Genomic DNA, 22,184 nt, shown 5'->3' with positions numbered 1-22,184 from the left:
GCATCCATATGGCAACCTGTCTGTAACTCCAGTTTCAGGGGCTCCGACACCCATGGCAAAACAGCAGTGCACATAAAATAATAAAATATCTTTAAAAAAAAAAGTCACCTATCAAGAAGCACTGCTGTTTCATCAAAGCAGGTTCAGTATGCACAGTCTGATTATGTATGAGCATGAGGAATGAAAAAGCAGCCAGATGCTAATCCATGAGATTAGCACCAAAACAATTCTATTTCTGCCTACCTTTGGTTTATAAACACACCAACACTCTTCATGCACAAAACAAGATGGTACCACCTTAACACATGTAAAATAGCACATACACGAAGTTAGTTGGGTTTTGTGATCAGGTATCACTGTGTAGCCCAGGCTAGCTTCAAACTCATGATCTTCCTGTCTAAGCCTCCTGAATGCTGGGATTGTTAGTGTGAGCCACCATGTCTAGTATGAGAAACATTTTTTAAAAAAATAACAGAGAGAGAGAGAGAGAACATAAGCACACAGGCATGTATGTGCCACAACTCATATATGGAAATCAGAGAAAAACTTGTTATCACAACTGTTATCACTATTGTCAGTAATAGTGACAACTCTCCCTCTACCCTGTAGGTCCTGGAGATTGAGTTCAGGTCATCAGGCCTGGTGGCAAATACTTTAGTCAGTTGAGTTATCACATGGGCCTTGTAAGTGACTTTTTTATAGATATATTGTACAATGTGGTCCTCAAAACAAAATAAGCAGCCATCTTCATCATATCAGCTGCGCCTGCTTGCAAGAAAACACCATTGAGTGGACCTATCGACTGCTGAGGTTCTCTCAGAAAGATAGACTGGGGGAGGGTCACGGGACTCTTATCTTTGTATGTGATTCTGCACTAACTGCATGTGGAGGGGCTAGCGTATAGGCCCAGAGAAGATGGGAAGAAGAGATTCTATCTATGCAGCTATACAGAAGTTGCCATTTATTCTAGGGTGCAGCTGCTGCCTTGAGGTTACCCACATTCATTTAAGAAACCACACAAGCTCTGTAAGTAAGCCTAATAAACTAACTGCAATGTTTCCCAAGTTAAGCTTTAGTAGCATCAAACTTAGGCTTGCCTTCAGGACCTTCCTTATAAGGAGGTAGATGGCAAGGAATTTGTGCAATACATGTTTTTATCATTGTCTTTCCAACCCCTTCCTCTAGGCAGCCAATGCAAAGGCTATTTTAGCAAAATGCTTTTAGCCTGGGTATACCTTGACAGGCCTTTGATGTGTATAGCATGAAGTAAATCCTGTCAGCTTTGCTAAGAAGCATGAAGAAGGTCCCTGTGAACATGCTTTCCTTTTGTCTGCAACGGGTGTATGGCTATACCCTAATGAGTATTCCCCATTCTTGCTGCAATGAACAACCTTACGCTATGGGGTAGTCAGGATAAAGGACACAGCATTTTAATTTCAACAAGTCTTCTCATGCTGCTTTAGAAGAGCTGAGGCCCTCCCTGTGCCCCATGAACATGGCAGCTTCCATTAGTAGACTCAGCTTCTCTTTGATATGCTGCCTGTCTGTAGGCCTGGAGAGACATTTCATACTGAACCACAGTATCATGCTGCCCCCACAGTGAACTGCATCTGTGACTCTTGGAATTGACTATTCATACTCCTAGACCCTCTCTAGTTCCACTTTTAAATAAAACTGACCTGGCCTTTGCCTTAAGAACTGTAAGCCATTTCCTTAAATCTTTCATTTACCTGTTTATTATAGTTTTCTTTCTTTTTTTTCTTTAAGATTTATTTATCTATTATGTACATAGTGTTCTGCCTGCATATATTCCTGCAAGCCAGAAGAGGGCGCCAGATCTCATTACTGATTGTTGTGAGCCACCATGTAACTGCTGGGAATTGAACTCAGGACCTGTAGAAGGGCGGCCAGTGCTCTTAACCTCTGAGCCATCTCTTCAGTCCTTATTATATTTTTCTCCAATACTCAACCTAGAGCCCATTCCTTTTGCCTGTCTAGACTATGCTGTGTTCCTAAGCAGAAAACAGTGACCCAGCACCATTCTCTCACTTAGACCAACTAAGTAAAGGGTCCAGCACACTCACACATTAGAATACCAAATAACAACCAGAAATTTAAAAGTAGGCCATGGGCCCTTCAGTCTTCCCAATTAGTTGTAAATGGCCAGTTACAATTTAAATGCTTGAAGATGGACATATCTCAAGTCTTTCAACAGATACTTTGTATTTTATAATTCTTAGAACAACACAAATATAAACTGTGCTCTCCCGTTATTCTAAAAAATGATGCAACATGTGAGCAATGAACACCAGTAAGCCAATAACCAGGCCTAAGCCACACAACTGATTACAAATTCAAGTAAATGTCAAGTACAGCGACAAGACAAAATAACAGCACTAAAACATGTCTAAAAGGAAAGTAAACTTTGCAGTTATGTAGGAATTTGTAAAGTTCAACTGCAGCATATTTATTACATCTGGCTCTACTCAATTCCTACACCCAGACCTTGTACAAAGTTCATTATGTACACTTCTATGAGCTGGCCAGGATTGTCATCACCTGTATATATGGATGTCCTTGCACCTCCCAATTCTATCACACCATTCCTGGGCCTTGGCATCCATAACTGGATTTAGGTCATTGTCATAAAACACCACGGTGTCAGCCTCCACAAGATTTATGCCAGTGGCACGGCTATGGGTAGAGAGAAGGGCACAGAAAATCCGCCTGTCTCTGTTGAAACTCCTCATCAGCTCCTGAGAGGAAACAAAGTACTCAAATAAACATTTCTGGAGAACATTGGAAGACCACTGACACTTTGGATGATCTGTTTTATAACAGTCTCATTTGTCCCATGGATAACATCTTACCCTGGATGCATGCAGTTCCTTCTGTCCATAAGCATCTGCGTGTGATATTTAGACAATATAGGTGTCATATACATAAGATGTCATGCCCTATCTGGTACTTTCTGTCAGCCCAATCTGTAGGCCCCACAAGAAAGCAGAGTCTTGCTAGGGAGGGAGCTGTGCTTTCTCCTCTATCCTCAGGCAATGCCAGGGCACTCTACAGGCAAGAAGCCCCTGGAGTAAGGCTGAGGAAGTACAACAAGATCTCTCTAATCACTTGGGACAATGAATTGTACATAATGAAAACATGAGTGCTTTTCTTCTTAAATTATTTCCATGCCAAAACACAATTAAAAGTTGACCAATCATCTTCATTCAAATAACAACCCAATTTCCAATTTTCTATACTATTACCACTAAAACAGGCTCTTTTCTATTTGCATCTAAGCTGTGTAGGAATCTCATATTTGCTATGGAACAAAAAGAGGATAATTCGAGCCTTGTGCAGCACCCTATCTTTTTTGCACTAAGGACTCCTTGTACTCAGGCTTGTATTGAGAAACTTCTGGTTCTAGTTTGTCACATGGAGCTGTGAAGACAATTTGTGGTTCACTGTCAAGGCACAGACCTTCTTGTGTACTCTCTTTGGCTAAATGCTGAGCAGTCACTCTGTTACTGATCACAGCCTATCATGTGCAATTCTACAGTGAACAATTTTATGTGCCAATCGTGCAGTGAGGCATTCTTGCTGTTGTGTGGAAATCTTGGATAGGGACCACTAGATCAGTGTCTATCTCTCTCTGCGGCTGGCAATCATGCTGCTTTCTAAAGTTATGCTAAAGAGGCTCCTACCAGCACTGTCTATTAACCAAATGTTAAAAATGGGCAAATATGGCAAGTAAAACATGAATATACTTTTCAATTCGTATTTCTTTGGAAGTTAGTCTAAAGAGCATTCATATCTTTGCTACATAGCCACCTCTTAAAAGTATGTCAGTACTAACCCAATATGACTACAAATTACCCCTATTTATGTGTTCTGAGACATGCTTGTTTGGCGGGAGGGGGAACAAAACATCAGGAAAAGAGTCAGTTTGAGCAGGGCGGTGGTGGCGCACGCCTTTAATCCCAGCACTCAGGAGGCAGAGGCAGGTGGGTCTCTGTGAGTTAAAGGCCAGCCTGGTCTACAAGAGGTTCCAGGACAGGAACCAAAAGAAACCCTATCTCGAAAATCCAAAAAAAACAAAAGAGTCAGTTTGGAGCTTAGATATGCTCTAAATGCTAGAAGGGATATGGGACACTGATCTCACAGCTGTAGGAAGTGAGGCTTGAATCCCATGATTCAGGGTCACACCATGCAATCACCACGACAGGAAGATTACTTACCTGCCGTTGTTCACTGTTGGCATTTTCATCAATCCGTACATAGGTGAGATAATGGAAGTTCAAGAACATCTCTAAAATGTCCAGCATAAGAACCATCTGAGATAAAATTAATACTCGACGTCCTTCAGATTTCAGTTTCTGTAGCAGGATTGCTAAAGCTTCTAACTTCCCTAAAAAAAGGAAGAAAGGAAAGAAGGAAGGAAGGAAGGAAGGAAGGAAGGAAGGAAGGAAGGAAGGAAGGAAGGAAGGAAGGAAGAAAGGGAGTCTTATAATCCAGAACAAGTGTATGTCACTTCATAATCCATGACAACAGGGTCTGTCATACCTGAGTCGAATTGTACCAGCCTCAGCTCTGGGAACTGCAGTGAGCGCGGTGCTGTCAGCTGCTGCAGCTGCCGGTGGTAGGGGCGGGTATGTTCTCTCAGGCACTGCCTCAGAGCTCGCAACCTGCTGCTATACAGTGACGGTGGCCTCGCCACCCACAGGGAGGGTGGCGTAGCCACTACTGGAGGAATCACACAGGCCACCCTGAGGAGCAGAAATCATGTGTGGTTATTATGTGCCAACCCTGTAGCCTCTGCAGCAGCAGTGAGGCTTCTAGCCAAGGACAGAACCCTCTGACAGTGTGTATTGCCAGACAAAAGTCTAAGCTCCTGATTCTATCACTACAAGGTAGCATAATCTTTCATATTTAAATGACACCACTCCAAGAAACTTCCATCAGGACAGATCTAAATGATTAGCACAGAGCATTCTCTAGACCATAGCCATTGGCTCAGATATTCTTGCTGGGTCTCTTGGGACAAAAGTGAATTCTCTCTGGATGCAAACCTTCTAAATGCTGCAGGTACATGTAAGTGAGAGGGGCCAGACTCAGAGTATGCTGCAAACAGACAGAACAGCAGTGCCACGGCCAACTCGACACTGCCTGCTCAACTCCAGTCAGCTACACCAGAAAACCTTCCCCTGGGCATTAGCCAAAACTCAGTTTTAAATTTTATTTATTTACTTACTTTTAATATTTTTTTATTTTATTTAGATGGGGTAAAATAACTCTGGCTGGCCTAGAGCTCCCTCTGTCTCTCAGGTGCTGGAATTACAGGTGTGCACTATCATGCCCAGCTACTTTTATTTTTAGTTATTGTTTACACATATGTGTCTATGTATGGGTTTGTACATATGCATGCAGTGCCTTTAGAGACCAGAAGACGTCAGATCTCCTGGAACTTGAAGCACTTGTGAACTCCTTAACATGGGGGCTAGGAACCAAACTGAGTCCTCTATAGAAGTAATATGGGCTCTTAACTTCTTAAATTGTCTCTCCAGTCCCTGAAGCTGGGTCTTGGTGGTTTGCTCCCAAGTACATTTCCACTGAAGTGGTCCTCTGTGATGTATAAAGACAACCAGCATTTCAAAGATAAACAAAGGCATGAGAACAAATGGCTGCAAATCTAGCACACAACCTGGGAAGCCCTGAAATAGGAAGGGTTCCCTGCCCTTTTCTTCACTAATTCATTGATCTGAGACCTGAAAGGCAGGCTCTGAACACCGAACTCAGGCACTGGGTAACAGGGCCTTCCTTTGGACAGGGATTAACAACATAGCTCAGTCAAAGAAAATGAGCCAGAAGTTGAGCCTGGAGAGCAGGGCCAGGGCATACAGAAACTCGTATAGAGGGTCAATAGTCTAAACAGAAGCAGAAATATCAAGGCCTAGCAGGAATAGTATGATGACAGTGGCACCCAGCCCACTAGCACTGGTCTACTAACTTGTTCTGAATTCTGTTCTTCAATGTCCCCAAGTAGCATATGGCTAGTTTTCTGGGTCAGTTTTCTAAAAGAGCTAGCTAATAGCCCAATAACCAGGTTCTCTTGTCCCAAAGACAGAGATCCAAAACCATTTCAAACCCCCAAGAAACTCAAAAGGACAACTTGGGGGAAAGCAATAGAACATTAAAAATATATAAAATAAAAAAAAGTCCAAAGAATGAAGTACTACAGGATGTGGTGACTCACACCAGCACTTGAGAGGAGGAGGCAGGAGCATCAGCAGTTCAAGGAAAGTCTAGGCCAGTTACATGGAACTGGAAGCCAACCTGTGCTACCTGAGAACCAAAATTAAAAGAAGAAAATTGCTTATGTGTAGCAGAGTAAAAGAACAAAAAATAAAGGATAAAAAATATTTACCTGCATACACTAACTCACCTGTCAAGAACATCTTGAAGAGATTCTTGACATTGATCCAATATCACAACCAGATCACCTTTACTTTTTGAGGGTGACATGTAACAGTTTGCTACTCTGGCACCTGTCCCAAGGTTGCTATCTAAAGACCAGCACAAAGGCCTCTTCCTTCTAGCAGGCAGGGAACAAATCCTCAGCAAGTCTCTGCCATACACTGGAGCTTGGGAACAGCGCCGCTCATTGACAAAATGCATGTGATCCAAGCGTTCCTTCAAAAGTCTGCTTTTTTCCTCCTTGTTCACATCAAAAAAAAAAAAAATGACAATAGAAAAGTTACTTGAGAAACAACCAGACAAAATCATTTCACTAAACACTTTGGGAACTATTATGCACACATTCATTTCAACATCCATGGCCTACTTCTATGGACTACAAGCAGAAAAAAATAAAGAGGCAGAGAGCTTTCTCTCTCCTCCTCCCAAGATAGATAACATTTATAACAGAGGAAAAGACAAGACAAAGGGGATGAAGACCTTGATGTCTGCAATTAAAAGACCCAGGTCAATTTCTTTCATTGGGAATGAGTGTTAAATCAAGGCTCTAATTCAAAGAGCATGTGCATCTTTGAAATTCATTGAAAAGGACCCACGGGAATCTTGGCTGCCACAAAAAAGACCCTGAAACTGCCTGCCTCAACACTGTGCATTTCTCACCATGGCCCTGATCTAAGCCTTACCTGGGTGGGCCCTGCAGCAGGAGAAGCTGGTTTGGAAGCCAGCCCAGGTTCTCCAACAGTCATAGCGCTCACTGCTACTCGACCTGGAACACCAACTACAAATGTAAAAGCAAACAACTGAAGGGAATGAGGGTGCAGTTTAATGCTAGAACACTTGCTTAGAATGCTTGAGGAGCACCATCCCTAACAACCTTACACTCCCTACCCCCCAAAAAAAAAAAAACAGACAGGAAAGCCAATATGTTTTTCATTCAAAAAGGTGGACTGCCAGGCCAAGGTTAGTTCCTGAAATCCCAAGAATATAAAAGGAGCTGGATCTAAGCATCTAGTGCATCAAAGCCACGTCTAGAACTGGAGTGAGGACTGTTCTGTCCCTGCCCAAGCCAGCCTCATATCCTCCTTTGTCCTACACTGGTGAAAAACTACAGGTCATCAGCAAATAGTGAGTAATAGCTCCTTGCTTGCCCATGAATCAAACCCACCCACCAGTTCTAATATACTGAGCACATCCAGGCAAGGGTTGGGACTTAGAAAAGTGGGCAGAAAAAAGGACAGAAGCTGGAACCCAGCAGCATTTGGGCAACAGCCAGCTAGAGCAGTGTGCAAAGCCTGCACCAAGCACTCTACTCTCAGGGAGCTCTAGGCAAAGTTACTAAACATTTTGTGCATCCTGCCGGGCGGTGGTGGCGCACGCCTTTAATCCCAGCACTTGGGAGGCAGAGGCAGGCAGATCTCTGTGAGTTCGAGACCAGCCTGGTCTACAAGAGCTAGTTCCAGGACAGGCTCCAAAACCACAGAGAAACCCTGTCTCGAAAAACAAAACAAAAAAAAAAAAAAAACAAACAAAAAAAAACATTTTGTGCATCCTAAGTTTTCTTTGTGTGTGTGTGTACACATACATACACATACATATATTATATATAGTATATATACATATAATATGAACATATAATATATAATAAAGTTTTATTTTTATTAATATACATTATATATATATATATATATATATGCCTTAAAAGTATCAGTGTTTTGCCTGCATGTATACTGTGTTCCACATGTGTGCCTGGTGCCTGCAGAGGTCACAAGAGGGTGACAGATCCCCTGAGTCACAGATGTGAGCCACCATGTGGGTGCAAGGAAACAAACCCAAGTCCGCTGCAAATCAACAAACGCTCTTAACTGATGAACCAACTCTCTGACCTCCACAGTTTTTTATTAGAATAGGACAGTGGGGTTTGGTTATATTCAACTAGTACATTTGGGAGCAAAAGAAATAAGCAAAGCTGATGCCATGACATGTGTGGAAACCGGACTATCACAAATAAGGTTTGAACATACAAGAAGGCCCATGGCCTGAGGTGCATGGCCCCTCCCAGTCATTGCAAAGAAAAATCAGAAAGACGTTCTCACCAAGCTCTCCTCCTGTTCAGAATACCCTACCTTGTGGGGTCAAGGGCGCGGGGGTAGGGCCACTGGTTGGGGGCTTGCTTCCCAGGGCGCCATGCACAGCGCCTGCCTGAGACACGGTCTGCATCACCACAGGGCCAGGGGCTCGCAGGTAGGGTTGCCCAGGGGCTGACACGATCTGGAGTACACTACCTGCAATCACACGTCCACCAGGAGCATCAGTAACAGGTGTGTACACAGTAACACGCTAGCCACTTCCAAATAGTACAGTATACTGCACACACACATCACATTTACATGAGTAAACATACCCACAGCTCAGTAACTCTGATGAAGGAGGGAAAAGTTTGAAAATCCCAGAGACAGAAAACCAGTTTGCTTTATACCACATCAAAAAAAGACCACTAACCCTGCACATATCCAGGCACACACCCAATGAGAATCACAGCTGTCCTAAGGCTGTGAAGGTCACAGAAACACTCCCAGACCCATGCAGCTATTGCCAACAGGATGAAAAACTACCAGAAAGAGCTCAGGTGCTCATGATGACTCTGTAACTTTTCTATTATGTTATTACCAAATGTGTGATAAGAAAACCAAATAAACCACCAACTACATTCATAGATAGCCCTGTGGAGATAGGCATTGAAGTGCCATGACAATCATCCAGCAGAAGCTGCTGGGCCGGTGTGCAGGGAGACTAGCACTGCCATAGATACCTGTGAAATCTTAACCTGAAGGTAAGCAGCCAATCATCACCTGGTGCTGGATGTAGCTAAAGAAGCTGCAACTATTGTTACGTATCACTCAAGATTAATTTTAAGGAACTACTCAAATTTCACTACCTCCATTTCTTTGAAAGCAGTAACTACAGATTCTTAGCACAAGGTATGAGAGCTTTGGATCCCAGAGTTAAAATTAAAACTTGAATCTGGCACAAATCTTGAGGTCTCAGCTATGAGACTGAGGCGGGAGGATGGCTTGATCTCAGAAGTCACAGGTCAGTCTGGACAACATAGTAAGTATCCAACTGACAGGTAGATGGGTAGGTAGAACATTTCCCCTACATAAATTGCCAGTCTTTTGGCACACTCATATTAGAAAGCAACAAATATTTCTACTCTGACTTACAAAAGAGAAAACTTTTCAAAGAGAAGCTGGTACTGATAAAAACAAACAAACAAAAAGCCAAGAAAAAAAAAAAGAGTATCACTTATTTAGAGCACTGCCAAAGTGACTCAATAATGCTATCTCATCGTTCCTTAATAAGCCCTGATGTGAGACTTGTCACCATCACTTCTGGATGAAGAACCTGAAACTCAGTGGCCAAGTCACCCTGCCACCCAGACAGGTTCTCAAGTGCACATCTCTGTCCTTCTCAACACGAGTATCAGACAGGTTCTCAAGTGCACATCTCTGTCCTTCTCAACACGAGTATCAGCTGCTTGTCTCTTACCTTGTAACTGTAGAGGCTGGCCTGCTGTTAGCTGCCGCAATTGGCTATGTGACAAGGTAAACTTGTTCCCCTGAAACTGCAGTGTCACAGGTGTCTCTGGCTGGGCAACACGGCTCTGTGGCCCTGCAATGGATGCCAGTTGAGCTATTTTCACTACTTCCCCACCTGTTAAAACACAGAAGAAAAGCTGAACTAACATCACGTGGAGTGAAGTTACTGACCATTATACAGCAATCACTTACTATATATAATGATTGCCTATACTATGCTCAAGTGTTTTCAAAAAACTAGTTAGGTATTGCTTTCTATCATTTTAAAAAAAAGTTATTTTAAGACAAAAGAAAAATACTATTAAATATCAGACTTTAGTGGTTAATCTACTTAATCACAACTGGTAAGGACTTTTAGTATCAATTCATCAAACTATTAAGGAAACTTTTACTTTTCTCTACAAGTAATAAAAGGAGAAAACCAGTAAATATAAAATATATCAGAGGTCTATTTGTATTAAATTGGAAAATCTTCAGAGGACTTACAAAATTTGAAAAAGTATGTGTCCAGCAAATAAGATCGTATCATCAACATAAAACAACAAATTTTAATTGCACATGCTTCTAAGTCTAGGAAAGCTTAAGTAAGTAAGTCAGATATAAAACTCTCTTAAGTTTACACTAATTCAATTGAGCTCAGAGAATTTGATATTTCAGAGCAAATGATCAGAAACTTAAAGGTTTTATCCAACAAATGCTATCCAAGTTCAAATGCTCCTCTCCCAAGAAAACCCATGTCAGGGTTAGTAAAAGTACCATAAGGAGAACAGTTAGTAAAAGACTACCAAACTACCTGAAGATGCCTTGCACACAAAATAACTGTGTACAAGGAAGGGGAAATGAGAATCAGAGACAGATGTACACACAGACACGTAAATCTCCCATCAGCACTCTTAGATAGGCAAAGCCAGTTGAAACACTCATTCCACACACTACATGTAAGGTCTCCCATACTAATGTAATGTAACTCTCATTACCTACAGAAACATGAGGTACACGCAGCTTTCTCCTTTCATGTGACTGTCTAGGGCAACCACTCCTCACTGCTGGCCAGAGAAGAGATTCCCAGTCTTTCCTGAGGCTTTTCCCTCCCTTCCCAGTTTTCCAAAAAGGCCTCAATGTGACTCTGCTACATTATAAATAAGAAACATTTTATGATCTATAATACTTTAAGTTGGCATAATTCCCATATAGGCTGGATACTGGTCTATAGAAGATCTGGAAATCTGCCAATCCCATTGCTGGCAGTACAAAATTCTTAGTTAAGAAAAAATTAGTTAACAATTAGCTGTTTTAGTCACTGAATTGTTGAGAAATGTCTCTGTTGAGGAAGAATTCATGCCAAGTTTAAATTGGAAATATGTGAGAAACCAAAAACTAACAGTATCTAGACACCCAGTGCTAGTTCATGTAGTCTCACCACTTGTCCCCCAGAGTGGACCCCGGCACCGCTGGAATAGAACTAAGGCTAAGGCTAAATGAAGGTGCTAGCCCTGAACACCAGTGCAGCACAGGAGGAAAGCAGAGCTGGTTGAATGGGGAGGAGAAGAGTAGAACAGAGCAGGGCCCTGGACAATGACCTCTGGCAAGGCCCCACCATGACAGGCATCACGCTCCAGGCCTGGATTGAGGGACAGACAGAGGCAGTGGACAGCAAAGGCTCTTCAGACATCCCGTGTTCCTGACACACTGCTCCAAGGCAGTGAGAGCAGACTCTGGACAGTAAGGCCACTTACTGGGCAAGCGGGCCTGTGCCTGCGAGGTAAGCACCAGCCGCTGGGGCGGTGCACTCTGCCCGGCCACCAGCGAGGGGGCCTGGGGCGGGGGCAGGGGTGGGCCTGGGGTGGAGGCCTGGACAGCGGTCTGAGCCCGCAGTTTCGAAGGATGGGCTGGGCCTGTTGCTGTGCTGGAGGTCGAGGTGGGTTGGTGTCGAGGCGCACCGACGGAAGCCTGAGAGTTCTGAAACGGGGCTGCTGCTGCTGCAATCAATAAGGTTGTTTTGTGCAAAGCTGTTAGAGGTTCTTCATAACACGCAGTATTTTACAACCGAATGTTAAGGAAATTACATAAACATTATTTCACAGTTTCTCAAATGAGAAGCCCACTCTTAGGAAACAAAAAAGGAGGAGCTTGTACAGTCCTTGGGTTAAGAGAAACTTAAGGCTCTGTCTGTTGTCAATCACTAAAGCTCCCTGTAAGCTGACAGAACACACAGGGCAAACACCTTGAACTAAACAGGGCTGTCAAATGCTCTCAGCTGTTAGGAAGCACGGCAAACACACAGAAGCACCCTCTCTCTGCACTGCTGTCTTCAGATGAGGCTAAGACCACTTCTAGGACTTTCCCTGTCCCCTTACCAAGGAAACTAAAACAATAGCACCAAATGCAACAGGAAGGTTCAGAACTTTCCTCAACAACCTTGACATACTTTAAGAGAACACTTTGTAGAGGTTGCCCACCTGCTCAGCTAAGGTGAACTTTCTTCTATAGGGAAAACCCAGAACAGAAAACAAATCTCTACAACCAGGCACAGTGTTGCATGCCTGTAAATCCCAGTATTCAGGGGACTGGAAGCAGAGAGATTGTGAATTCTAGACTATCCTGGGCTACATAGTAAGAGCCTGTCTCAAAAAAAAAGAAAGAAAAGAAAAGAAAAAAGGGAGGGAGGGAGGGAGGGAGGGAGGGAGGGAGGGAGGGAGGGAGGGAGGGAGGGAGGGAAAGTCTTTAATTCATCAGGATCTGTAGGTGGCACTTTCACAGGCCCTTGGAGGTTTCCAGGCCCTACAGTAGTGGCTATAACACTCTGTAGGCCAGGAACAGGGTGGCAGGAACTTTCCCACAGTCTTCTATAAAAGAGAGTTGCTTATGTAAGATACCTTTTGCATCTGGGTTGGCAGAAAAAGTAGCAATCGGTGGCCGTCCTCGAACCTGGCCCTGTGGGGCAGCAGTGGCTGCATTGGCGGTTGCCATCCGAGGTGGATGTGTGCTGGGGAATGCCACGGTACGACCCTCGGGCTTCTGGCCATACTGCACAGGCTGAAATAACCTAGATGCCCATTGGCCCAAGCAGAAGACACAAACATCACCACATCGCAGATAGCATGGGTTCTAGAGGACTGCCCCTCAGAGATCAGCTGGGAAGGCAAGTTAAAGAGGCATAGAGTAGGAACAAGGTAGCTCCAAATAACAGTTGGCAAGAAGCTTGTGTCCAACATGTGGAACCACTGACAAACTCTGTCCTCAAAGGTCAACATCTCAATCAGTAATATAAGAATACTGTTCAATCTCAACTATTAGGAATATGTCAAAGTATGTAAAGAGAAAAACACCTCTGGCATATAACATCTAACTATGGTTTAAAGCAACAGCAAAGAAAAATCAAATTCTCTACTAGTACATGTGACAAGACAGCTTCTGAAGTGGACAGAAATAACAGGAGCTGGAAAGGTACACAAAGTGCCCAACTAAGCAGCTGATTCTAGTTTGATCATAGAGGTAAGAGTTCTCTGACCTAGAAAATGGAAGGACAAACAAGAAGCCAGTCATAGAAACCTTTTAACAAAGCCCAGGTAAGTACAAGTAGAAGGCCTTGTTTGTAATGGCTATAGGCTTCCTATATGGGTCTGTCAGGCTTGAGCTGAGCTGCTAAGGATGGCAAGCAGATCACAGTCCCAAGGAAGTCTGAAAATGAACTTGAAGATGGGTTTCTGATCTGTACAAATGTCCTCTTTATTTCTAAAGTAATAAATATTTTCTTGTTTTCCTTTTTCACCCAGGCACAGGATTTTGCTTCCTTTTCACCACTGGGTTTAGTCTGTTCAGAAGCATTTACATCCTGATTTCATCACTTACCTCTCCCTGCCTCATGATCTCTCTCACTCCAAATCATCATTTATATTGTAGTATCACTTGTAAGAGTAGACCCCATGTCTGCCCTTGTTCTGGCCCATAAACATACTCTATACTCTTCCCAATCAGTCGTCTGACCTTGCCATGACAGACACTGACTAGTCAGACAGCAGACTGTTCTCAGCCCTATCATTTCCCCAAATCCTAAAGTTTACTCTATTAAACATAACCAAGAGAAGTGACTCTCAGGATTTACTGCCTCTGTTTGAGTATCTTGTTAATGTAGTTGTGTTCACTGAAACCAGGGACATATGAGACATTCTCAAGAGCACAGCTTTTCTCATCACCACTGACTAAGGTAAGCTAGAGGAAGGGATTGCTTATGGTTCAGGCATTTGATCTTTCAACAAGCAGAACATCCTTGGAATAGTGAACATGACAGATGAACCACATGCTGCTTCTAACCAATCCACGTACCTGCTGGCCTTGAGCTTCATGGCTGCTGGCCGGGCTGTCGGAGGTGGTGAAGCAAAGACTTCCTCCATGAGTTTTCGAGTCACCTTTTTCTTACACAGTAATTCAGCCTCATAGCGAGCAATTTTATTTTCTAGCCCAATGAGATCAAATATAGAAAGATCGGTTTCCTAAGAAGAAATGAAAAAAAAAAAAGAAACATTCTATAATAGGTGGCAGATGAAAATATCTGACCAAGAGTCAAGACCTGTTACAAGGTAAGAGTCAGTTGAGGAAGCTATTTCACATGGTAGGCCAAGCTGTCTCATGCTTGGGCTAGGTAAAATCACATCTCCTCAGAGGGCCAGATTTCCTTTTCATAATGGGACAACAGCTGTTTTTTCTTTCCCCAGTGTCATATGAACAAAGATATTGAGAGACAACCTGGAACTGCAGAGGAACATATGCAACCACTCATAACCTGAATAGTCTGGAGACAAACAGCAGTCTTCCCCAGGAAGGAGGAGAGGGCAAGCGTGGCTCCATTTGCTGATCAGTGTGTGGAGCAACTCCTGTAAGGCTACTGTAAAGGCTACTCAGTGCTAGACAGAGTGGAACCAATCAGACTGAAGTGGGAGTCCCCTCTGTATGCTGTGATTACCATTAATGAATAAAGAAACTGCTTGGGACCTATAGCAGGGCAGAACTTAGCTAGGCACGGAAAACTAAACTGAATGCTGGGAGGAAGAAGGCAGAGAGAGGGAGAGGCCATGTAGCCCCACCAGAGACAGATGCCAAAACTTTACCCAGTAAACCACAGCCCCGTGGTGATACACAGATTAATAGAAAGCGCTAAATTAATATGTAAGAGTTAGCCAATAAGAAGCCAACCAGTGATTTAAATAATATAGTTTCTGTGTGATTATTTTGGGGCTGAGCAGCCTAGAACTAACAAGTGGTCCCCCACAACAAATTGGTGCGCCAATGTGGGTAACTACATCCACATAAAAACCTGAGAAAACCTGGAAAGGAATTCTAGACACTAAAAAACAAAGTTTAGCCACATTTATTTTCCCAAAAGGGCTTTGCTTGTTGGTGGCATGCTGTGGCTCCTTTAAGAGAGGTTTTCCTGATTCAGTGGTAGCAGAAAAAAGCTGCACCATTATGAAATGCAGGCTTTCTGGGCTGTGCTGCCAGCGTGACCTCTGGCTCTTTCAGAAGGCCAAGCATTTAAATGGGGTTTGTGAACAGAGTACTACAACTTGCTTAATGGCAACATAGACTGGCTGTGTACCTAAAAATGGGGCTGTGAGCATGGCTCTCAGAGGTAGCAAACAGCTCCACCATGCTGGGCTGGGTGAAGTAAACAGACAGTGCCGTAATTCCCCTAGCAATGGTGCCGCTTACGTTCATAAGAAGGGTTTAGCATTTTAAGAAACACTTCTGGTAAAAAAGTAATTACAGATACACAATAAAGACAAATTCAGATGAAAAAGACCTCTAAATTAGAAACTAGAAACAGTGTGTTTTTAAAATGTACATAAGCCTGGGAGAGAGAAGAAAAAAGAGTATAGAGAGTTATAAAAAGAAGTAAATGGTTGGGCTGGAGAGATGACTCAGAGGTTAAGAGCACTGGCTGATCTTCTGAAGGTCCTGAGTTCAATTCCCAGCAACCACATGGTGGCTCACAACCATCTGTAATGAGATCTGGTGCCCTCTTCTGGCCTGCAGGCATACAAGGAGGCTGAACACTGTGTACACAATAAATAAATAAATCTCTAAAAAAAAAAAAAGTAAATGGTTTATAAAAAAATATAAAAAAGCCTTTAAAGAGACAGAGTACAGTCATAGATTAAAGGAATAAAGATAATAAAATAAATATTAAACTTGCAGAAAAAGTAATAGAGTAATAAAAATAAGCCACGTAAAGACGGAATGTACATAGAAGGTCTGGACTATGTATCCCATATACCCAAATATTGTTTATAAATGTTTGTTTACATTTAAAGGAGGATATGCTATAGAGATTTACACTGGCATGACTCTTGGTTTGTTGATACAAATTTAAGGTCAATTTTGTGTTATATATATATATTTCTGCTCTTGATTTGAAATATAGGTTAGTAGATAATCATATATAATAATCAAACTTGTAGTCATGTTAGATTTTCTAGATGTATAGAGATATATTTCAGATGGATAAGCACTCTTCAAACCTTTCAGAGACTACAGAATATGGTATTTAAAATGTTTTAAAATTTAGAACTTTTCATGACAATGAGACACATCTGCTCCTGGCAGCAGCAATTACTTCAAGAGGAAGATGGGCATCGAAGAGGCTACTCATAGAGTTTGCTAGCCATTTGGGCAAGTAACTGCCCTTGCCTAGACTGCTTGAAGGTATGCTGTGTGAACTGGACATGCAGGACCCACAGAAAAATGACTGCTCAAGTTTCCTAAAGGTGAGACAGTCCTTCAGGGTTCCTGCTTCATGACATTCTGCAGGACATGAAGAAAGTGACTGACAAACTGTCAATATAGGCAGAACTGTCTTTGAAATTTCCTGCTTCATGGAAAAGTCTGTCGGGTTAGAGGCTGAAGATGGATGCCCCAACAATACAGAAGAACTTTGGGTGTTCACACAGCAAGATGTCTCTGTCAATTCTAGAGTTTTGGAAGTTGCTTGCAATGCACTTCCTGTTTGCTTAAGTAATATTATATCCTTCTAGAGTCTTTGATGGAGTTGAAGAATTTATAGTTACACTTTCCCTTAGTTGTGATAAAAGATAAAGTAATTATAAATACTGTAACTGTAATTCTTGCTTGATACCTGTTTCGTTATATGTAATTTTACTATGTTAAAGTCAAAACCTTCCTTTTTATTTAAACAGAAAAGGGGAGATGATGTGGGAGTTCCCTCTGTATGCTGTAATTACCATTAATGAATAAAGAAACTGCTTTGAACCTATAGCAGGGCAGAATTTAGCTAGGCAGAGAAAACTAAACTGAATGCTAGGAGGAAGAAAGCAGAGAGAGGGAGAAGCCATGTCGTCCTACCGGAGAAAGATGCCAATTTTCGTAAGCCATACACGTAGCCATACACAGATTAATAGAAATGGGTTAAATAAGTATGTAAGAGTTAGCCAATAAAAGGCTATAGCTAATGGGCCAAGCAGTGATTTAAATAATATAGTTTCTGTGTGATTACTTTGGGGCTGAGCAGCTGAGAACTAACAAGATTTATGGCCCTGACAAGAGCAAGTATCCTGCTTTCCGCGGCACCACTAATATGTATTTCTTGGAACTTAAGATAACAAGAAAGCAGCAATACATTGAAGAGGATGAAAGACAAACAAAAAGAGGGTCATGGAAACCCACACACTGCTAGGGCAAATCAAGTGGTTCAGCTGGCAGTTCCTTTTTTTTTTTTTAAATATTTATTTATTTATTTATTTATTATGTATACAATATTCTGCCTGTGTATATGCCTGCAGGCCAGAAGAGGGCACCCAACCCCATTACAGATAGCTGTGAGCCACCATGTGGTTGCTGAGAATTGAACTCAGGACCCTTGGAAGAGCAGGCAATGTTCTTAACCTCTGAGCCATCTCTCCAGCCCCCAAGCTGGCAGTTCTTTAAAGAAGTAGATGGAAAAGCCCGGCCTGAAGTGGACTCACAAGAACAATGAAATCCAAACTATAGGAATGTTCTCATCAGCAATACTAATAGCAAGAGGTGAAAATCGCCTGATGTGGCCTTTCACAACAGAATGCTACCCAGCCCTTAAAAGGAACAGCATCCTGACGGACTGCAATGAGGATGAACCTTGAAAACACTCTAAGTGTGAAAGAATGCAAAGCCAGATAAGCCCACAGACAGACACGAGACAGAAAGAGCTAGGACAGTGGTTCTCAACCTGTGTGCATCCTCAACGACCCTTTCACAGATGTCACCTAAGACCATTGGAAAACACAGATAATGAAACATTACGATTCATAACAGTAGCAAAATTACAGTTATGAAGTAGCAACAAAAATAATTTTATGGTTGGGGGTCACAACTTGAGACACTGTACATTAGTAAGGTTGAGAGAAGAAGAGTTGGAAAGAAATCAATATAACCATGTGGATTTTATCTAGAAAGTAAGTACTAGAAGTCCTGTGCCACTTTTCTAAATCCCCTCTCTTACCTTCCAGAACTCTCTCTCCAGAACTCTGAGAATTAGAGAGGCTGACCGATACTGCAGAGAGCCTGCTGCATAGGAGGAGCCTGGTACCCGTGGCTCTACCAGCCCAGGATGGTTACAGATCCGCTGTAGCCGTGTCAAGACACTCAAGACACTGACAAAGTGTCCACTCTTCAGAGCTTCCTGGGTCCTGCTCATAGAGAAGAGGCAAGAGTTCAGTGTCAAGGGCAAATGTATGTTCATCGTTCAGTCTCATCATCAGTTACTTCCTTAATTTCAGAAACATAGGAACTAACAAGATTTCCCAAGACAGTGAATTAGTCATATTGCACATTCAAGTCTACATTCCTACACAGGTCTCTACTAATTCACTCCAGAGATCCAGAGACAAAGGGTTAGTACAAGCCAAATCTCAAGGAAGACTGTTCCTTTGTAAAAGGACCATGTTTCAATAATATCACGATCACTTATCCTGAGGAGTAAAAGCACTCAAGGTATGGATTGACATGTAAAAAGAACCAGTTAAGTCAGAAGGTGGGATCAGAATACCCCAGAAAGCACATCCCCTGGTCCTGCAAGGAGAGTGCACAGATGAGATGGTAAGCAGGCTTCAAGCCAAACCCTGCTGTAGTATCAGAGATCCACAAGGCACACCAGGATCAGGGAACTGCAGCATGGAATAAAGCTCTTGAACGAGGAAGGGGACTCCCAAGTCAGGTAATGAAGAATGGCCATCTGGAGAGCTTGAGAGAGGGATGTAGAACCACAGTGAGATGCCTGCAGGCTCCAAACCCAAGCAACTTATCAAAACGGTGCCTAGAAAGAACTGGGCTCAGGAGGAGCCCGAGCTCCTCGTGAGAAGAGCCGGTCTTAGTTACTCGGAAACAACTTAGGTATACAACAGAGAACAGTGGGAATCCTGGGAAACATTGCCAAAAGGGAATTTCACAGTAAACCTAACTTGGACAACAGGAAAGCCAGACACAGCCAGCCCTGAGTCCTGTGATAAAAATCTCTGCACAGTGCTAGGCACAAAACCAGAATAATAAACAAGACAGACTATCCATCTAGATTAAAAGAATAAATAGAAGTGGAATGTGATATTTTAAAACAGTTGCCAAGTTTGGCTTCGAGTGGGCTAAGACTGGGATCTACTTCCCTGAGTCTAAGAATGATATATGCTTCCAGAGAAAGAGCAGGTGTGTGTGGGGGGGGGGGTGCGTATGTGCAGACAGGAGCAGAAATGAAGCTGCCTCAGAAAGCCAGAAGCCACGAGAGAACCTGAATGTGTCTGATTTAGTGTTTCTATGCATCTGGACAGTGTAATATAGAAATGAGGGCCCTACCTCAGGTTTTTGTCTGGCCGTCTGAGCACCTAATTGTATCTAGAAACCTGGTTCCCCAATACAAAAAATGGGACCAAGATGCACAAAGGCTTAACACACTAGCCCTTGAATTGTGGCTCACAGAGGAGGAAGGAAACATGGAAAAGTCTCACTGTTATCCTCTTCAGAGCAGGTGTCACAGAACCAGAAAAAGATCATTTAGACAGCTGTTCTAGATCCAATGCTATGACCTCTGACATTTTCACAAAAGATGACATCACTCCCAAACACAAGCACATCACTATCCAGCTGGAACAGTCACATATCAACCTAAATTCCCTGAACAATGATTTGCTAGAACTCCTAATGGAGGGCGATCTAAGTCATTTAAGGATAACTGAGCCATATTTCTCCTGCCTGCTGGCACCTGACCTCCAGAGAAGCTCCCCCCTTCCCACAAAATTACTCTCACTAGCTAGAACTAGTGTATCACTAAGGTTAAAAAAAAAATGTCAATATCTTGCTGAAACATCAACATGGCCAAGTATTTTCTGCTCAAGTAGCTTACAGTGTTTGGGGGGTTGATACAGTGAGTACTTTGAGCGAGCATTCCCTGCTCCTCTTCAGCATTAGATGATAAGCTGAGTGTCTCATTACTAATTCAGCTTGGCGAAGACTTCCTGGGAAACAACCTATAAATGAGCAGCCATTCACTTTTATACTCGGTCCCAACATTTCCAGTAAGCCTTTTAAACATGGTACAGCAATGCCAAATCATTTCTTGAAGGCATCAAGGAAGCCACAGGCTACTCCAAGAACTTTAGACAGTTATTACTTTTTCGTAGAGACTCACATATACCCTGTGCTCAGCAAACAAAAAGTGGCAGGAGGCTGACCAGGTTCTACGTGTCCATCATGAATGGGCCTTGTGCCCCACTGCCTTCCTGGTACAGCCTACACCCAAAGCTGTCTTGTATGCACTTGCCTTAGCTGTAGATGGAGGCCTTAGCTAAGGCAAGTGCATACAAGACAGATTTGAGTATGCCTTAACCACAGCACCATGTTCCTACCCAGAGTGGGAAACCTGTGAGCCAGGTGAGTGAGACTAGCCTGATGGATATGGACTAGGTCCACAGATGAGACCTATCATATGAGGTCATAGTAAAAACACATGTAGCTCTTCTCAGCTGTTTTGAGTTGAAAGAGTACTATTTAAGTCCTGAGAACTCCAAGTCTAAAATTAAAATCTGTTTGAACTTTATTTCCACAGTTCTTGAATTTGTTTTAGACATAAGACACCAGAGAGCACAAAAGAATCAAAGCAGCCATGGAGAGGATTCAGAGGATAAAAGTTGAGCCCACTAAATGACATTTAGGGCTACCAGGCAAGAGTTGGGAGATGACCTATTCAGGTCACAGGATTCTCTAACATGACATGGAAACTATGCCCTGGTTACCTTCCAGAAAGACCATACTGACCCGGTAGAGCAGTAGCTACTTTTAAAGAGTAAGCTGGTCAACCAGTTGAGTTCACACTGGCCACCAAAGTTAATGTAACAAGCAGCAGGCAGCAAAACAGACATCAAGCTACACAAATGGCAGATGTGAAGATAAAACGTATCTAAAGGCAGAATAAGCAGGAATGTTAAGAGGGGATGTTCTGGAGATGGCAGAGCTCCTGGTTGACTCAATTATAGGCATACTCACTGAGGCAACAGGGTGCATCTGCTTTTCATTGCTGAGGGGCAGGTGGGCAAAGCAGCACTTACCTAGGCTGTAGGATGACATCCTCATATAAGGCCTTCTGCCGACTGGAAAGGCGGCACTTCAGAACATGCTCATACTTCCTGGTCAGCTGTTTCTCCACATCTCTCTTTGTTCTCCTCAAAATAAATGGCTGTGTGACCTGAAGAAAATAACAACCATTTTCTCCCCAAATAATGCCATGGTATATTTAGCAGAAGGCAAATATGCTTTAAATGAGTCAGCTGCAGTCACCAAAGCAAACATACCCTGTGTAATCTTATGACCATTTTGTGATAGTAATCCTGGTTTTCCTCATTGGGAGCTTTCAGGGGGAAGCTCAGGTAAGGCCTGGAGATTCCAGGAATGAGAAAGTGTACCATGGTCCAGAGCTCCAGGAAAGTGTTATGCAGAGGCACGTCGATCAGAAGCAGGCGCTGCTGGCTACAAACAAAACGGAACAATGTTTGAACTCTGAAACACACAAGGAGGCTACATAACTCTTCTCCTTGGCAATGTGTGGAGGAAAGTGAAGACAGCAACTATACATATGCCTTCAAG

The 22,184-nt window shown here is 42.8% G+C and overlaps 1 protein-coding gene and 1 non-coding gene across 23 annotated transcripts in view; both read right to left on the bottom strand.

Annotated features, from left to right (window-relative positions):
• Positions 1–22,184, bottom strand: part of Ep400 (E1A binding protein p400) — a 106,658-nt gene that overhangs the window by 32,533 nt on the left and 51,941 nt on the right. For 12 of the 22 annotated variants that reach the window (XR_012911648.1, XM_075983894.1, XM_075983899.1 and 9 more), the window contains 13 exons: positions 21,893–22,067; positions 21,650–21,786; positions 18,559–18,745; positions 14,394–14,560; positions 12,944–13,113; positions 11,804–12,046; positions 10,018–10,182; positions 8,595–8,753; positions 7,155–7,249; positions 6,440–6,711; positions 4,561–4,763; positions 4,236–4,405; positions 2,560–2,756 (listed from right to left, as the gene is read on the bottom strand). Coding sequence is in view for 21 of the 22 variants with exons in the window: in XM_075983894.1 (XP_075840009.1) it covers positions 2,560–2,756; positions 4,236–4,405; positions 4,561–4,763; positions 6,440–6,711; positions 7,155–7,249; positions 8,595–8,753; positions 10,018–10,182; positions 11,804–12,046; positions 12,944–13,113; positions 14,394–14,560; positions 18,559–18,745; positions 21,650–21,786; positions 21,893–22,067 (2,340 nt within the window). In the remaining variant the exon portion in view is untranslated. The remainder of the gene's footprint in view (positions 1–2,559; positions 2,757–4,235; positions 4,406–4,560; positions 4,764–6,439; positions 6,712–7,154; positions 7,250–8,594; positions 8,754–10,017; positions 10,183–11,803; positions 12,047–12,943; positions 13,114–14,393; positions 14,561–18,558; positions 18,746–21,649; positions 21,787–21,892; positions 22,068–22,184) is intronic. The other 10 variants (XM_075984027.1, XM_075984036.1, XM_075984045.1 and 7 more) reach the window with 2 other exon arrangements.
• Positions 2,971–3,103, bottom strand: LOC142842844 (small nucleolar RNA SNORA49). The gene has a single exon (XR_012909501.1). It is a non-coding gene; the product is annotated as a small nucleolar RNA SNORA49 (small nucleolar RNA).

This window comes from Microtus pennsylvanicus, chromosome 1, assembly GCF_037038515.1.
Source record: "Microtus pennsylvanicus isolate mMicPen1 chromosome 1, mMicPen1.hap1, whole genome shotgun sequence".
In the NCBI taxonomy this organism is placed as follows: domain Eukaryota; kingdom Metazoa; phylum Chordata; class Mammalia; order Rodentia; family Cricetidae; genus Microtus; species Microtus pennsylvanicus.
Note: the sequence above shows the minus strand (reverse complement) of the source record. Positions and strands in the feature narration are given on the sequence as shown.